Source organism: Limanda limanda, chromosome 8, assembly GCF_963576545.1.
Source record: "Limanda limanda chromosome 8, fLimLim1.1, whole genome shotgun sequence".
In the NCBI taxonomy this organism is placed as follows: Eukaryota; Metazoa; Chordata; class Actinopteri; order Pleuronectiformes; family Pleuronectidae; genus Limanda; species Limanda limanda.
Genome location: NC_083643.1, coordinates 27,925,705 through 27,943,920, shown reverse-complemented (window position 1 = coordinate 27,943,920; position 18,216 = coordinate 27,925,705). Strand labels below are relative to the sequence as shown.

General features: G+C 39.3%; 1 protein-coding gene across 1 annotated transcript in view; it reads right to left on the bottom strand.

Moving 5' to 3' along the window:
• The window catches only part of LOC133009276 (copine-8-like), a 61,513-nt gene that overhangs the window by 19,044 nt on the left and 24,253 nt on the right, over positions 1-18,216 (bottom strand). The window contains exons 4-8 of the mRNA XM_061076723.1: positions 17,969-18,072; positions 11,403-11,442; positions 6,035-6,111; positions 1,324-1,387; positions 10-113 (exon numbers count right to left, since the gene is read on the bottom strand). Of these exons, the coding sequence (XP_060932706.1) occupies positions 10-113; positions 1,324-1,387; positions 6,035-6,111; positions 11,403-11,442; positions 17,969-18,072 (389 nt within the window). The remainder of the gene's footprint in view (positions 1-9; positions 114-1,323; positions 1,388-6,034; positions 6,112-11,402; positions 11,443-17,968; positions 18,073-18,216) is intronic.

Below are 18,216 nucleotides of genomic sequence, written 5' to 3'. Positions count from 1 at the left end.
TCAACTTACGATCCGTCTTCGTTGCTGCGGTAGAAGACAAGGAAAGGATCAGATTTCCCAAAAAAGTCTTTCTTGTCCAGCTTGTTGCCACAAAACTGTAGCATCACCGACTCCTGAAAAAAGGAGAGATGGAGGAAAAAATGTTGTACTGTATATATATTGTAAGATTTACAAAGACTCTCTATTTGTGTTTGTTCTCTCTATATTTCTGTTTTATCACCTAAATGCAGCACTTGCTCTATTTCAGTATTGCATCAATATTAATGAAAAAGGAAATAACACATTGTGTTTGTGTGAATCTGGATCTTTTCATCACTAAGTTCTGGGGGCTGAAATTAATATCTGATCTTTATCTATTTATGAGTCGAGATTATAAGCCTTAATTCCACCTTCTAACATACTTTCACATTATTACCATGATATCATAATGAATCTATAATTTATGATGTTCAGGGGTTATTTTTCCATTTCTCCACTAACCCTAACCCAACCCATAATTTTCCAAGTGTTCAAGTTCCTAATAAGGCCATTTCTTTTGTTTCCCTGTGGGTCTTTGGAATGTGAAATTGTTTTCATTTGGCCGTAGTTTGTTTTTGGGCAAAACAAAACTGAAAGAGGAACAAAATCAAATTGGTCAAATTCTCTGACGGCTGTAAAACTTTCTGGTATATTGTCTACTGCCAGAAAAGAAATTTCTGCCTCTTTTATTGTGGTTTTGATACACGTCACAACATGTGTTCTTTGATTTTGAAGGAATGAAAACAAAATATGTTGTGATACATAAATACATATTTTCTGTTTGAGGGTTTGACCTCAGAAAATACATTCTACTATCACACAGAGAAGAAATATCTTGTGAAGACATGTATCTACATTTAAAGACTATATATTATAGTGTTTACCCCAAAAAAATCTTAACTTGGAGAGAAAGAAGGTTTCAAGTCACAGTCTGGCTCAGATCAAAGTTCAAGTGACGATATAACTACAGTGTCCAACAGGTTTAAACAGAGGATTGGTTGGTTGGAGTGTTTGGTATCAAGATTACACACAAACTGGACGGGTTTCCACAAAGTTTGGAAGAAGGATGTAGTATGGGTCAGGAAATCACATAATCAATTGTATTTGTATCCAAATCAGGGGGCAGGGGGGGATAGGACTTATGAGAGGGCAGTTTGACAGTATTTGTGTGTTTATTAGTTCTGGAGGAAACCTGTGTTTGTGTTAAAATTGTATAAAAATGGTTTTGTAAACCTAAAAATATCTCTGAATGTCTGATGTTTTAATTCAAAACCTTCAACAGGGGAACAAATGATGAACTCTCACCCTGCAGTTGCTCAGCTCTTCTGCTCTCACTATGATGGTTCCACATTTCTTCCCTGGGATCCCACTTGAAGTAAAAAAGAGAAGAACAGAATATTCCGGTTAGATTCAAGTAGCCTGAAACTTTAAGCAATGGCTTCATGACAGGTACAACAAGTCAAATATAATCCAATCTAAGCTAATGAAAGATAAAAGAATAAAGCAAAATGAAATAACCTTAAATGCTCAACGACCAGACCTGGGCTAAATAACTGTTTATTATTGCTGAATGAAAGCCTTGGAAACAGAACATCAAGGTAATGAAACCACACCCATTGACATTTAGCTGCGATGTTTGTTTACATCCTGAGCTGGCGAAGCGTTACATTCAGCCAATAAAGCCAGGGGAGACCAACCACTAAAAATAGACCAAAAGAATGCCACGGACCCGGGGCCAGATTCAGAAGGAGGCAGGGCAGAGATAATTTCATTTGGCCATGTACTGTCCACTAATGGCAGAGAGCCTATGATGACACATGTGGAGGGAAACTGAAGGCAAAATGAAGCAAGGCTTGTGAAGCACCCCCCTCCCCGCCCAAGACAAACACTGCCGTCTTTTGATGCACAGAGATTGCTCAGTAAGGGGGCAGATGGAAAAATGGCAGCGAGAAAGAGGGAGGAGAAGACAGAGATTAAAAGTCACAGGGGAGAGGAAGAAGGACAGAGAGGTAGATGAGAGGTGAGTTGGATGAGTGGAAGCAGAGTGAGCCCTAAAACATCCACATTTAAAATTGCATTGCATAAATGACCAGTACTGAATACTTTCATCAGCATCTGAATTCGTATTTGCATCGTATAAAAAGTCAATTCCTTGCTATGGTAATTTGGAAGTGTGTATATCAAAGTAGTCTGAGTTTTGTATGTACGTATAGCATATACCCACATATCTGTCTGTATTACATCAGTGTTTTGTTCTGTAAATGACAACCTGCAAAATTATGCGATGATGGGATCAACATGTCAGGATGTGGCACTTTCCTCTTTCCCATCAATGAAAAGCACAAATGTTCCAAAAAAGCAGCATTTCAAGTTAAATCTTTTTAAAGTTTTTTTCAAGAGTGTGATATTTTCAGAATTTCAGGTTCGGATTTTTTAATGCTTATATTCAAAATACCGCGCTCACACTGAAATAGCCTCATGCTTGCAATTGGATTTGCCCTGCTTACGCTCAAACTAAGCACTTGCTCTCAGATTTCTTACGCTGTTGTTGGGGTGTTAGCTGAGTGTGCAAATAATGGGCGTGAGTGTATGATCACGGTTTAATACAGGACTCAGTAAAGCTAATACCCATAACGAGGGCGGGACAACTTCACATGTCAACACTACATCTGGCATTCTATTGGTTGAGGGATTTTGACAGATACAAGAGCAAAGGAAATAAATACAAAATTAAAAAAATACGATAATAATTGTAATATCTTAGTTGAATATCGTTTTAATGTATTATGGTAATTTTTTAAACCTTAAAAATAATTTAATGTCACACCCCCCCCTTGAAGATACACCATGCACTTTACCGAGCGTAAAGCAACGATGTTACTGAACTGAACTGCTCCTCTAATAACGATGCATCCTGGCAGGGTTGCCTACAGACCACAGCTAAAAGCCTGAAGCAGTCTGCTTTTGATTTATAAGAGAACTAATGCAGAGCATCCAAGCTTTACAATTTGCATTGGATAAATCGCAAATGTCATTGTCCTGTGCCATTATTGTCACAGTACGTAGGGAAAGCAGGAAGACATGTCCTGAGCATGAACCTCGTAATTTAATTCACCTGCATTGGCATAGATGTTATTAGGATATTCTAGGTTTGTCACTTTAGTAACTGCTTGCAATAGCATTGGTTTATATATCAACAACGTTATTTCAAAGACATTCCCAAAAAGTTTTTTGGCGTCTATTTACATCGACGTCTACTGATGATGTCTCGGGTTCCCGTGATGACTACTGATGATGTAACAGTTGCTTGCAATGACACGTAACGGCTTCTTGAAGTCCTCTCCAAATTCGTAGGAGAGAGTTTCAACCACTATCCCTTGTAACTCAACTCAAAAATAAGGAATATGAGTATGAGCGCAGGGATTTGAGTGAAAGCTCAAGAAAATCTGAACGTGAAATTAATAAACCCTGTTCTCAAAATGAAAGACCACACTCTTGAGTGGAAATAGGGAAAAAATACACAAATATTGTATAAATAAATAGCTCAAACAATGTGTTCCATATTGTTAGCCACCACCATTGCCATTGACAAATATCAAACTGGGGTTTGGGAGAATTTCTGGCAATGCAGTCTTAAACATGAGTTTCTTTCAATAAAATAAAGGCAATAGTTCAAGAGCCAAAACATATTCAAGGTTACCCTTGGTGGTTGGAAAGCCAATTATGATCTACTAAAAGCTGAAGAGGGACCTAGATACTTGAGTGACTGTTAAAAACGTTTAATCAAAGTCATCAAGCAGAAACAAAACATTGGTGACACCCCTAAGAGACACAAACTGTGCTGTAAAATGTTTTCTCAGTCACTGAAGAAAATATATCAAACGAAATTGTACGTTGTCTTTTTTCTGTTTGTGATACGCCTACACCTGACTGAGCAGAAGTGACTTAAGCCTGAATGAATACAATATACACACATACAGTTGCACAAACTTTTAGACACAAACAAGCATAACAAAATAAAAGAATGTTTATATATATTTATAAAAGGAATTGAAATAATACGTGTAGGTATGCACACACACACACACACACACACACACTGACACACAAACCAGACACACACACACACACACACATACACACAAACAGATATGAAACAGTGAATGAGGCAGAGGTGATTACATAACTCAGTGACAGAAACACATTCTTACATCATATCTCTTGTGTGTCATTCTTCAGCAGATCCATGCAGCTGCAACTGTTCGTTTATTATGCCACACTGACACTGACACACAGATACACACACACACACACACACACACACGCACAAACATAAACACACTGACAGAGACAGACAGAGATGGTCATGGATGTAGATGCTAGTGCAGTCACTGTCTTCAATCTTAGACACACACACACACACTTACACACGCACACACACACACGCACAAACACACACACACACACACATACACACACACACACACACACACACGTACACACACACATGACACCACTGCAGGACAGGGGACAAGGCGAGGGTCACACTTCTGACGGCTCGGTGCCTCAGGAGGAAACAAAAGTAACAACAAATTATTCTCTTCAGTAGCTGAAGAAGATGCTGTAGCTCAGCTCTGTGAGTTAGAGGACAGTTTCAGTGCAGCTGAGACGATATCATACTCTCCAACCCACTTTATCAATGTGGCACAACAAAGAAGTGTCTTTTGTTTCAGAGAGCATTGCCTTAGGAGCTGTACATGTGTTTAAGAGTAGATGTATTAACATTGCAGCGTATTATGCATTTACCTATTTCTTTCTAAAGATGTATTTTAAAGGCTTCATTGATTTTATATATTTGAGTCAGTCTTCTGTATATTTGTATATATTTATTTTTGGTGTTTTAGAACCTGGCCTAAATTGGCTGTTGCAGATACTGATATTAGGGATTAAATTATTTCTGATACCATTATTTAGAAGAAAAAATAGGTAAAAATTCCTAAGATAACATTATCAAAATCTTGTGAAAAAGAAATGTCATATTTTCACAGTCTAACTATAACCGTCTAATACACTTTTACATAAAATATAAACATAAATGCACATCTCTTCTGAATTGTTAATTCTGTAAAATATAATAATAATAATAATAAAATATCATATTTATATAACACTTTTCAAAGCTCTCAAAGTCGCCGATGTAATAGTAAAATTTACATTTTCATATGTGCACATACAAACAAACATGCTGATACTGACTAGTCTGTGAAAGACTCATGTAGGCTGATATATTCAGCCAACTAATGTATTGGTCAGGGTCTTCTGTTTTGTGTTGTATGATAGTGTTAAAGTAGCATGAAGGAAAAATGATGTCATAAAAGCTGAAATGGTCCTCAACACTGCATTAGAGAGTGATCACAAATACAAGAAGAAAAAAAAGGAGGAGGAGAAAAAAGTAAAACCATCCACACACACAGCAGCAAATGTAAAAAGTGTCATGAGCTGGCTACAGGTATTCCTAATTTGTTCTCCTAATCAGAAACAGAGCAGAATATCAAATATTAAGTCGAAGGGAATAGTCCCAGATCATTTCTTAAGGCTTGAGTCAAGGCTTCCATTCCATTTAAGCTTCTTCACAAATGGAGCTGGGGGCTCCGCTCATCTGACATCTTCCCATTAGGGTGTACTGTCCCTTTTCACTACACGCTGTTTACCAACTCAACATGTTCACAGTCTGTCATTTGCCCTGCTGCTGTTTAACTATCCGTCTCATTTAGCTGATGGAGACAGCGTACGCTTTCATCAACATCTTCATCATCTGAAAGGAACAGAAATCTATAAATAAAATCTGAGCATGAACCCAAACAACTTTTCTACCGCACTCAATATACTGACTACCCGATTAGAGTGATTCCATGCGAGCCTTTTGCACCTTTGCTTCCGGTTATTAGTGTCTAATTAGAATAGCAGAAGACAGTGTGTGTGTGAGTGTTTGTTTGTTAGTGCATGTGCTACTTACATCAAAGGTTTTTCCAAGCGGCTTCCCAGGGAACCGACGATTTCACCCAGAGTACCGAAAGCCTGGCCCAGGAAGTCCTGCATGGGTGAGATGCAAACAAGTAAACACATGAGAGAGAAATAAAGACAAATATAAAGCAGGACAGTAAATTTCAGAGAGAAACTCTTGATAATTAAGAGTTTCTTCATTAGGTTCCACTGTTCCAAATAGACAGTGCCCAAGGAAAACATTACACACTATGGAGATATATATATTTAATTCCACATGTTATTTTTTTTGTTTCACACCATCTCTTTAATGTCAACTACAGCTGTTAATTGGTAAATAAATCATTAAAGCTGCTTTCTGACATGCATTGAGCTCCGGATGAGGAGGCTGTAGGTGAATAAGCCCCCTAATAAATCTCCAGATAATTTATAAATAAGTCCAGGTGAGAAAAGACATCCTCTAACACACAAAAAAAAAAGAAAAAAAAGAAAAAAAGTTCAAGATAGAAGATGTCAAGAGAGCTTTTGGTGATAAGTGGCCAACGCCTGTGTCCTTGTGCTACAAACAAAAATGGCAAATCTTTGCAGCGAAATTAATCAGTGACGTCCTCCCTCTGCACCTTGCGTCACCCACCGCCTGAACACAACAGGTGTTTTTTGTGATTCCAGCTTTTCAATAGTGAAGATTTACGTCTTTTCTTTATCTAATGTGTTGGCAAACTGAGTATCTGCAGGCTTTCCTCTTTTGGCTCTGAGAAACTGCAATAGGTAGTTTTATAAATTTATATCATTTATATCATTTGATATTTTTTTAATTATTTCGTTTTTCATGTTATACGCAAAACTATTCAATGATTAATCAAGAAAATAACAATCAGATGAATCTTAATTTCAAAATAATTGTTAGTTGCAAGTCTCCTGTCACTTGTCATCACATTATCTATAAAGGACAATCAAGGACAATCAAAGACACAAGGCAGAGCCAGTTAGGTGATTGGAATCTGCCATTATAGGGACAAACACAAATAAATGGAAAACATTGTATTTGCTGGGCACATAAATCGATTTCTACAGCGATAAAGAGATCACCAAAAATAAGTCTTGGAATAGCAGCTACTCTGGTTGTTAAGTTCTTCAGACTTCAGACATGTTAACTGACCAGCTTCCCTGCTGTGTACCATGTATAGTATGCACATGGACATCTAATACAGAGAGAGCCGTGTCCTTGTTGATCACTGAAGGGTGACCATGAGAGAGGAGTCAGCTAAGGCAGGAAGAGCCTTTGGCTGACAAGAACCGCAAAGCAACGAAAGAGGAAGGTGTAAAAAAAGAAACAGGCTGTTCAAAACAGACCTGGACTTATTGTTCATACACTGATACTGAGGTCTCTCCTACCAGATTGTGTATAGATGTGTGCATGTGTAAGTGTGCATGTACACGTGTGTGCAAGCGTGTGTGTAAATACTTGACAGACGAGCTGTGTTTAGTCTGGCGGGCAGAAAGCTGCTCCAAAGATCTTTGCCGGTCCCGTACAAATTTCTCCTCGAGCCGAGGTCTTGAAAGAAGACAAAAACCCTCTGGTTTTCCAAAAGAATTGTGCTGCTAGCTAGCTGCCCCAGCCTCGCGCCAGCTACGCCACATAAATCCACGGCTAGAGGCTCAGGCGCCTCAGATTAACAGGGTGAATTCCAAAAACATCCTTTCTTAAAGTTCTTCTACTCATAAGGCCTCTAATATAGGACATCCACAGACAAATATCTTTGTCTATTGTTCATAAAGTCCCTCTGACCATATTGTTAGATAGGACTTCACAAAACACTCACACCCACACGTTCTGCCTTAAATGTACTATATGAAACTTCTGCCCATACGGGATAAACTCTAAAATAAAAACAATAACAAAAGACTTAGTTTGATGATGTTCAGAAGCCGATTGGGATCATGAGAGTAGAGGACATGACAAACATCTGTCATCATGAAAAAGCAGCATCATTTCATCTAATATGAAACAGGACATCCAGCCCTTAATTAGGTTTTACTGTAAACCCTGTTTCTCTGTTTCTTCCCCTCCAGCCATATCGGCACAAGGTATGCACACCATATGGCACAGCGACAACATCTGCTTTGATGGGAGGAAGGAGTCATCCTCAAACGGTGGCACTGAAGCTGTCAAGAGAGATACTGTACTTGTGAGCATTATTTGCATTTTTGGTTATTTATAGCGACTGAGACTGGGGATGGACTTTGCCCGAACAATAGAGCCATCACTGTGTGCCAGATCTCCAATCCCACACATCCACAGCAACGACAGAACGCATCCAAGCGTCCTCAGTCTTCATGCTGAGAGTGAGTCGCTGTGCTCACATTGCTCAGCGTTCTCAGAAGAAGCCCCGGGGCACTCTGGGGTTGGATCGGAGGAAAAAAACTCTACCTGCAGTTGGCAATGAGTATGAGGACGGGTAACATGAAAGGGGCCGTGGGTGGAGATGGAGCCCGGGTAATAGACAGAACTGGAGCAGGGCACTGCTGAAAATTCTGTTTGAAAGGAAGGTGAAGAATGTGGCTGTAGGGTTGTGAAATCTGAAGGAACAGATATTAAATCAAGATGGAGGAAGAGCTTCGCAGTTAGAGATCATCCTTTTGTTTTTGAAAAGTGATCCATTTATCTGAATTGTGATCTCTCTGTCCAGTTTTGAAATGTTCTCTTCAGAAAATCCACACTTAGAGCCTACAGACATGCACCGTTTAAAAATGATGTTACACTGAAGACAGTTTCCAAAAATGGTCATGTGCACAAGTGTCTTAAATCTCACATTGTCCACACTGTACCACATTCTTAGCTATATTCGCTAGATGTAGATGTGACCACCTCAGTCCCCTCTTTCAGTCGTCTTCTGTTTCCCTTGTATTTTGTCATTGCCGTGTCAGTCAATAGCTGTTTCTGTTTCTGGACCTTGAGTTGAGTGGGGTTGTGACAACATTCTAAGCATTTTCCTTCAGATGCTTCATTTTCAAGTGGTAGCATAACACCTGGGTCACACTTGGTGTGTGTGCAGAGTTCGACGGCTGCCGATCTGCTGCATCTCAAACGCATCTGATGACCACACATAGCATGTGTTTCCTGTGGAGATGGTACGTGAGGTTTCTGGAGTGCCTAACGTATTTCCTTGAATAAAAGTAGTCAATGTACTCAAGAAGATGCCACTAAACAATGTTTTAAGGCTGTGCATCTTTTGGTCCTGCACTTACAATAAAAACCTTAAAACAAATGGATTCAGTCAACAGAAACGTAAGAGTGCTTCTACTTTGAAACAGGCACAGAAAGTGTTTGAACATTTAAGTTTGAGACATATTAGACAGATATTGAAACTGTGGTGAAAAGATCACTTCTCATTCATGGAGAAAGTAGGCATATCTCAGACGTGGCCGGTGTGTGTGCTCTTACCTGATAACATGGGTGTCATAATGAAAATTAGGATTTGTGGCCCAGGCATAATCTTGAATAGGTGTGCTGACCATTAAGTATATACTTTGGGATATGTCTGAACATGCAGAGCCAAACCACTGCCACACTACTGAGATATTTTTTTAGGACCAGCCCCTCACCCTCCAAGCTGTTTGCTCACGTTGAAATCTTTTTCATCACACATTAAAGAGACCCAGTGATAGAGGCACGTGTTATCTAGCAGGCAATAATTCTCTTGGTATGCCAGTGTAGCATGGATCCATATTATAAGGGTAGACTGAGTGTTAATGTCACTAATGTCACAATCTCTACGATTCATTTCAAAATTAGATTTTGTGCGTCATCAAGATCAGTCAGGATTTAAAATTGGCAGATCTTTTGCCCCACTCATATCTGTAGATATCTGCACCCACTTGACAAAGGAGCATTAGCAGAACATGACTGGCAGATTGTAGAAGATCCTTCCATCCTAGGGGGCTCTGGCTGTATGCTGGTATAGGCTTAGTATTCTGTTGGCATGCTAATTACCTTAGCTACTTGCTACTTTCAAAAAGAGGTAGCTTAGAGTCACTTCTTGGGTGGTGTTTAAATGTGGCTAGTTGTAGACGGTTAGCATGCTGGTAGCTTGAGTATAACCTGCTACAGGGGGTTTAGCTGTGTATGGGTGCAGGTAAAAAGGAGTAATTCTAGGGCCCTTTAAAACAATCATGAACATTCTCAATGAAATGGACACAACTCAAAATTTTTTATAGAAAATCCAAAGGCCATAATCCATCCAGAGAGAAGGTTGAGTAGTGGCTATTGATAAGATTATTATTGGAATGCGTATACAGTGTAGGCGGTTGGAGCCTGGCTCTCAGATGAAGCTGTCTAACAAGTCAGTTGGACCGACCTCTACAGCTCCTCCTGTGCAAATGCAGTGCAGATATAAGGCTGATGACGACACAAAGCATCTGCTCTTTGCTTTAGTGAGCATTGGATTCACCCTACAGGTGAACTTAGCCAGAAACTGGTGAACATGTTCTTATATGACTACTAAAGACTAAAAGAACTAGTGAAGGTAGACAGTAGGTAGACAGAAGTGCTGGACTACTGAGAGGGCCATTCAGACTATTTTGTCTATCAAGTCAGTGGACTCAGCCATAGCAGCTGAATATCGATCAAATTAAATTGAAATTTCGATATTAGCTTGGGTGAAGCAGCGGGGCATCATTAACAGCCTTATTCCCATTGTGAGGATTAGCTTTAGGTAAAAAAAATGTTAAACATGAATAGTTTCCATAGTAATGCTCATCCAACTGTGGGCAGGTTTGCCTGAGTACTGATATGACAGAGATTCAGGTTGAATCCCTATGTGGAGCCAGGAGGGCACTGGCCCCAGCAGAATTTTTTTTTCTTACTTACAAACAATACTAAAAATAAATATGAGAGTTTCTTAAACGTGCTTAATTTGTGTTTAAACAAGACACAATTTTCTAAATATATTCAATGTTGTGTTGCTTTGCCTAAAGCTGTAGAGCTAACAGTAAACAAGGAATAACTTAAATGTTCACCTTAGTGAATAAGGAATTGTGCATGAATGTTGGACATATAATTGACCCTCAGTATAAAAACTGTGGCTACTTCATGACCCCTGATTAAGAAAAAATCCCAGATCTACCACTGCCGTAACTGTATATTAATTTGTGTGTTTTAATATTCTTGCTCTACTGTGGCTGACTATCTGTGGTATGGATCATAAAAAAATCCATCAAATGTCACAACAACTGCTTAGTTCCTGTTAGGCAACTGTTACCTTTGACATTGATATTCAAATCAGGCTGCTATTGTCCTAGAAGGGTAAACATTTGGATGTATAATATCTCCATGAATGCATGACTGATTTTTGAATGGCTGAGGTAAAGGAGACACTTACATGTTTGGAGAGGTTATCACTCTTGCTGTCTAAATCATACCTGGAGAGAAGAGAGAAGAGAAGACACATCAGAATGAAAGGCTGTACGATTGGAGCAGCAGGTCTGTTACTGAAAAGCTGCCAAAACACAAATTAGTCATCTACACAAGCTCCTCTCCCTCATCACCTGCCATTAATGCAACACACTTCTTCCGTAATCACTGCAAAGAATCTATTTAACTTTAAAGTGGGCTCCTGATTATGGCACCAAAGGCTTCACTGATCTGATTTCATGGATGACGGTACAACAGCATCATGTGCCTCAGTATTATGAATGACTGTGACAATTGTAACACTTTACCCTGGATTTCAAAACACACGTTAATGAAATCATTAAATCCTCCTACTTCCATTTACAAAATATTTCCAAAATTAAATAAATTCTATCTCTCCCTGAATTAGAAAAGATTTAACATTACTTAGTCAAACCTTAGTAACTTGTTTGCAGCTTGTTCAAAATTAAAACATTTAATTCAAAACTAATACAAACCGTAGGTCTCATATCACGGCAATCCATGCATCCCTTAACTGGTTGCCAGTTAAATTAAGGATTTATTTTAAGATTATTTTAATAACTTTCAAAGCTCAACAGGGGTTGAGCTTTGAAAGTTACATCTCACAGCTCTTGACTCCCTACAATCCTAGTTTTAACTGAGATCAACCAACCTGTCCCTGTTGGCTGTCCCTAGGCCAAGGCTGACTACTCGTGGTTAGCGCCCGGAGGCTCTGGAACTTCCTGCCTGAAGGGATTAGGCTCGCCATCTCACTACCTGTCTTTAAATCACTGCTCAAAACGCATGTTTACAGGAAAGCATTTTTAACATGCGATTTGTTATTCTATTACTGTGTTGTTTTCACTCCTTTATTCCTTTCATCTTACTTTTATTGCAACCACAATTCATCTACGGTCGTTATTATGTTATGATTTGACCCTCAAAAGTGAACTGAACTGAATTTCAATTTACTCTTCTTTTTGCAGTGGATTTTTTTTCTGAAGCACTGTTTAGTTAAGTGCTATACAAATAAATATATTATTATGATTATTAATATTATTATTATCCTGAAGTATTTTTAAAAATTTCACTTTCAAAGTACCGATGTGTTGTTCATAAGGAAATATAATTTGGATTTAGGATATCAGAAGAAGAAGACAGATAATCTAGTGCTCCAATAAAGTGCTTTTACTAATGTAATCCCAGAAGAGCAAGGAAACACACTGCTGTTATGCAACGTGCCACTGGCAAAATGCACAGGTGCGCTTCATGTTCTATTCGCCCCTTGCCTCTGTCACTCCCAAATGTTCATAAAAGATTAATTTGATCTTATTTAATAATGAGACCTGAGGAGAGGAATAGAGGGGGGGGGGTTGAACATACTACTCATGTATGTATGATGTATGGATGATTTGGTTGCACATGTTCACCCGCACACATATACAAACACACTGGAGAATTTTGCAGTGGTAGACATCCAACGACCTAACACATGCACGTTTGTTGAGTTTGACTGATTGTGTGTGTGTGTGTGTGTGTGTCTGTGTGTGTGTGTGTGTGTGTGTGTGTGTGTGTGTGTGTGTGTGTGCGTGTGTGTGTGTGTGTGTGTGTGTGTGTATGTGTGTGTGTGTGTGTGGCGGGGGTCGATGACATCACTCTGCATTGGCAAAGGGCCAGACAGGATTTCTCTTGCTCCTGTGCTTGCTGTCTGCTTTCTTATGTGAGGGGGGGGGGGTGACGCCTGCTCAGTTCTCTGTTTGAACTGAACAGTGATGGCAAATGGTGGCAAACAAACAAAGACATGATTTTCAACAATTCAAATGTATATCATGTATTTGTTGCCTAATATCCATTTTGATGTGTCCATGTTGGTGGTGTCTGTCATTATTTGTTACAGGGAGGAAATTGTGGCTGGCTATTAGATTTTGATTTTATATTCTCAGTTTCTGCTTGATTTTGGCTCTTATTGAAATGAGGTTCTATTCTTGGAATTTTATTTTGCCAAGGAGAAAATCCAAATACCACGAAACCCGGTATTGTATTTTTTAATCAAATTTAATAGTTTCACATAAATAACAAGATGTGATAAAGAACGTGTTTTCTTTCTCATTCATAAATGAATTCATAATTTGCGTTTTATGTGATTTTTAGTTTGACCTGATTCTAAGGTATTATTAATTGAACTGAAATAACACATTTTTATACAATAATGTTGCAAGTGTTTTTCTGCTGTGAGTGGCATGAAATGATTCAGTCCACAATATTGTAGACACTTAAGGTCTTTGTATACCAAGACCATATTATTGTCCAAAATTATTGCATGTTTAACAATAAATACAACCATACGTTGCATCAAATACATTTGCACACCGACTCCGAAACTCTTAGGAACAGGTTCGATTTGCTATTTACATCAGTCTAAGATGTTCCAGAGAGTTGTTCAGGATCAATTGGATTACAGAAATGAGTAAGCCCATGTGTTGCTGGTAGTGCATTAAACTGGACGACTAATATCCTGAAATAGACTGGGATGCGATCGGGATAATTACGCAGCTCTTTGATCAGAAGATGAGATTCTACTTGTTCCTGACGACATTTTAGGACAAACAATACAACAAAAACGTCTCAGCCGCAATGTGTAGGTTTCTGTGCGTGAGGATTTTTATTGGATGACACATTAAAATAAAGCATAAGAAAACTATGTTCTTGGTGTGGACCTTTAATGAACATGTGCACATCCGGTAATATAGTTTCAGCTCAGGTCTTCTTGCAATCCAATTTAAGAGGACATGTCTTCAATCCAGAAAACAGATAAAGGAAATACAGCTATAGCAGCCCTCGTTAACTAACACTCGGCACACTTGATTAGACAACCATCCACCAAAAGGAGGGAGCTTCCACTGGCTTCAGTGAGCTTCACAAGTGAGCTCCTCATAAGAGGAGCACTGAACATGGCCAGCAGTGTGATGAGGATTAACAGGATTTGCAGCAGAGGAAGTATGTCGTGACTCTGGGGTCTCCGGGCAAAAAAGAGCGTGGGTTGGTTCAGTTGCAGCTATACTGGCGGTTTGCAGCCAGTTCAGCATTGTCTGTCTATGGATGTCCTGAAGGGATGTGGAGCCAGGGGAGGTAGGTGGAAGTAATGAAGACTTCCACACCTCAGGACTAGGGCTGCATCTAAAGATTATTGTGATGATTGATTAATCTGTCAATTATTTTATTGATAAAACGATTGTTAATCGAACCAAAAGACAAAAGCATTTGACCCTTTCCAGCAATTTATTTGAAAAGCAACTTTATTTACCTATGTGGTTTCTTTATGTACTGCAGTCATCTGCAACTTTATTAGTTTATTGTCCCACTTTCAGATACCTCAATTTAATTCTCTCTGTTCATAATCCAAGTTCAACATGTCTTTAATTCACCTAAATCCATTTGAACAAGACAGTATGGTATTGTAAATATATATATATATATATATAAAGCATGTGTTCCCTCTCTTCGTTCAGCATATAGGTCTATCGAGCTCTGCTTTTCTCTCTAATTCTCTCTCCTCGTTGAGTCATAGTTGTTTACGGTGAGTGAACATTTTATGTTAATGTCCAAAGAAAACTTGTGTTAAGATAATTTCACGTGACACAGCAGCAAGACCTCCCTGCAGTTTGAACCTGAAGCTGTTTATAAACCTCTAGTAAACCAATAGAAGATGCTGTTCAATGTGCATTCAGCTTTGTACATTTTGGAGTTAACAGTCGTATATAAAGGCTTTATTGTTAAGTGTTCAAATGCTATGGACTACTTGTCTCCGCGGTACCGCAGCCATGTTCGTCTCTGCCATTTTTCAAACATTTACACCAGAGAGGAGACAGCGTCCTCACGTGAGCTACATGAAGCACAGGATTGGCTGGTTTTCTTCCCCCACCTCAGGAGACGCTGCCATAGTGTGTGGCATGCGCAACAGACCTGACTGATAGATACTACTAAATCAGTTGCCTACATTTTACATAAAATCGAATATAATCGAATAAATCTATTAGTTACTTAGGGCAGAGGCGAGGGACAGCAGAAAGCAGCCACTGGTGGAAGTTGTGTGTGTTTGTGTACGTGCACATGCACGTTACAGCTCAACAAAATCGGAAAAGAATGCCTGACAAGCAAAGTGTAAATGTGTGTCTATCAAGCGAGCAAATGTGTGTGTGTTTTTGGAGTTATATTCTGTTCTTAGGGCAGGCATGTGTGAGGAGGAGTGAGCACGGTTGTGTGTGTGTGTGTTTGAGTGTGTGTGGCAGCCATGTCCTCGCTGCAAGTGATCGCAGGGTCATCAGCCCAGAAAACACTAATGGGGCCTGATGCTCACCCATAAGCCATGCAGGGAGTCGGATCGGCTGCATGAACGCACACATACACTCGCACATACACACGCATACAAACAACACACAATCATCCTGTATCACCTCTCTATTTCTTGTCAACTTTAAGACCTTGCATGATACTCGCTCCTTATTTGTCTAGCAGATGGGATTACACACACACACACACACAGTAAAAGCCCACCCACCCACCCATACACACACACACACACACACACACACACACACACACACACACACACACACACCTAAAGCACCTAAAAAACTCAACAGGCATACTCGTCAGAAATAAAATGTCCAAATGCACATATGCACTTGTCATTAACCCACAAGTGTGTGTGTGGGTTTATGATAAGAACATCATAAACCCACACACACACTTTACTTCCAACCAACAACAACCTGAACACACCTCAATGTATACAAACAATTTATAAGGCAATCTTAACATAAAAAATATATGAACTGCGCACACATGGAAACGCACAAATACAACCACACAGGCACTAGTAAACACACACGCACGCACGCACGCACGCACACACACACACACACACACACACACACACACACACACACACACCCACGCACGCACGCACGCACGCACGCACACACACACACACACACGCACAAAATAAACCAGCTAGCATCTCTTCTTGACCTTCACTGCAAACTCCCACAGTCTGTTAGCAGCATGAGGCCAACAAGAAACAAACTAAAGAGTTGTTCCATATTTCATGAGCTATCATCGGAAAAATTACATTACAAGACCATGCGCATGGCTGGAACACAACAGAGAAAAATCCAGATTTTCATAATCCTCTAGACAGGTTGACTTTTAGGGTTGCATGAGGAAATATGACTCACTTCAAAATTATACATTATTATCTGCAATAATCACTTTCCTATCATACACCAGAGTTTATCAGACACATTTCTAATTATACTGTATGACAGTCACATTACATGCCAGTTCACTCTCTTTCCTACTAATGAGTTAAACATGACTTCAGTGACACAGCTTCAGAGATGTGATGTCAAATTAAACATAGCAAATAATTATAATAATGCAATTTGCATTGGTTATATAGCAAAGCAAGGGTGCCTCCAGCCTCTGGGCCATATGCAGCTCTCAGGCCTAAGATCTCCAATCTGAGTAAAAACTCAAGAGACTGATGTGTGTAAAATCTCAGGTGGTCAGCAGTTGGCCCAAGTCAGAGACAACACATCTTTTCCCTCGGTTCCCTGACGTTTGATGAGAATATTGACTTAAGCTTCTGACCTGTCTCCTTGTGACTGTGTGTCTGGAACTGTTGCCACTATATTAGTTGACTTGAAAATTTGATAAATATTCACGTGTCTCTGATGTTTACAAATGAAACTACAAAATAAAATTCATAGAGGATATGATGAGCCTCACAAGGAGCTCTAAGGGACGTACAGTATGACAGCTGAGGAGTCAGGTCTCTCAATAGTGCAAGCTTTCTTTGAGTGAGCAGTAAGGTCTCAGCAAGCTCTATGCAGAGATACTCAGTGCTTAAGGCAGTAAATCAAAATTGTATAATCAACTATGTCGTAAGCCACATTTAGGTTTAAAAAGATTTAAACAGAGAACATCTCCTGCATCTGTGGTTAAAAAGTAATCTGTTCTGACTTTTTTCTACATAACTTTTCATGAATATTACTCAAATTTATTCAAATTCAGAAGAACATTTTATAAAACAACAAATTGACATAAAGTAAAAAAATTAAATTAAGGGTATCAATTTACATTGTTGTTGTTGCAGGTTTTTTTAAATGTGGGCTTAATGATTCAATTCACATAACACTGTAACAGGCCGAGGTTTAAATGAGCAAATCCCAAAAAGGAATCATCACAAAATGCCAAGTGTGTGATTCATGAGGGCGTCTGGCCCTGTTTTGTCTCAACGTATTGTATAAATGGGATGGATTCAAATGGAAACGCTGGTGAAAAGTGGCACGAAAACTTGTCTTTTATTTAAAGGGGAGAAGACTTACATCTCCCTCTGCACATGTCATGAATATTTCAGTCTTAACTTCGCTGCACACAGAGCAGCACTCTCACCCACGCCTGCACAACACACGCAGACACACAAACACAAATACACACACACTAACGCGCATAAGTCAAATGTTAACTCACAGGTCAAAGCGTAGATTCTGCCGCTCTTCGAAGAAGTAGTCCAGAATGAATTTGCGAACAAAGTCAGGGTTGAGGGTGTTGTCGATGACTTCTGTCCTACCAAACTAGACAATGAGTGAGGAAGGTAATACTTGGTTAATGGATGCCATCAATACTTATTCAACTAACTAAAGACTGAGTGACTCGCAATATAGAAACCTTGTGCAATAAGATAATACACTCCAGGTTGCAGTCACATGGTAAACAGT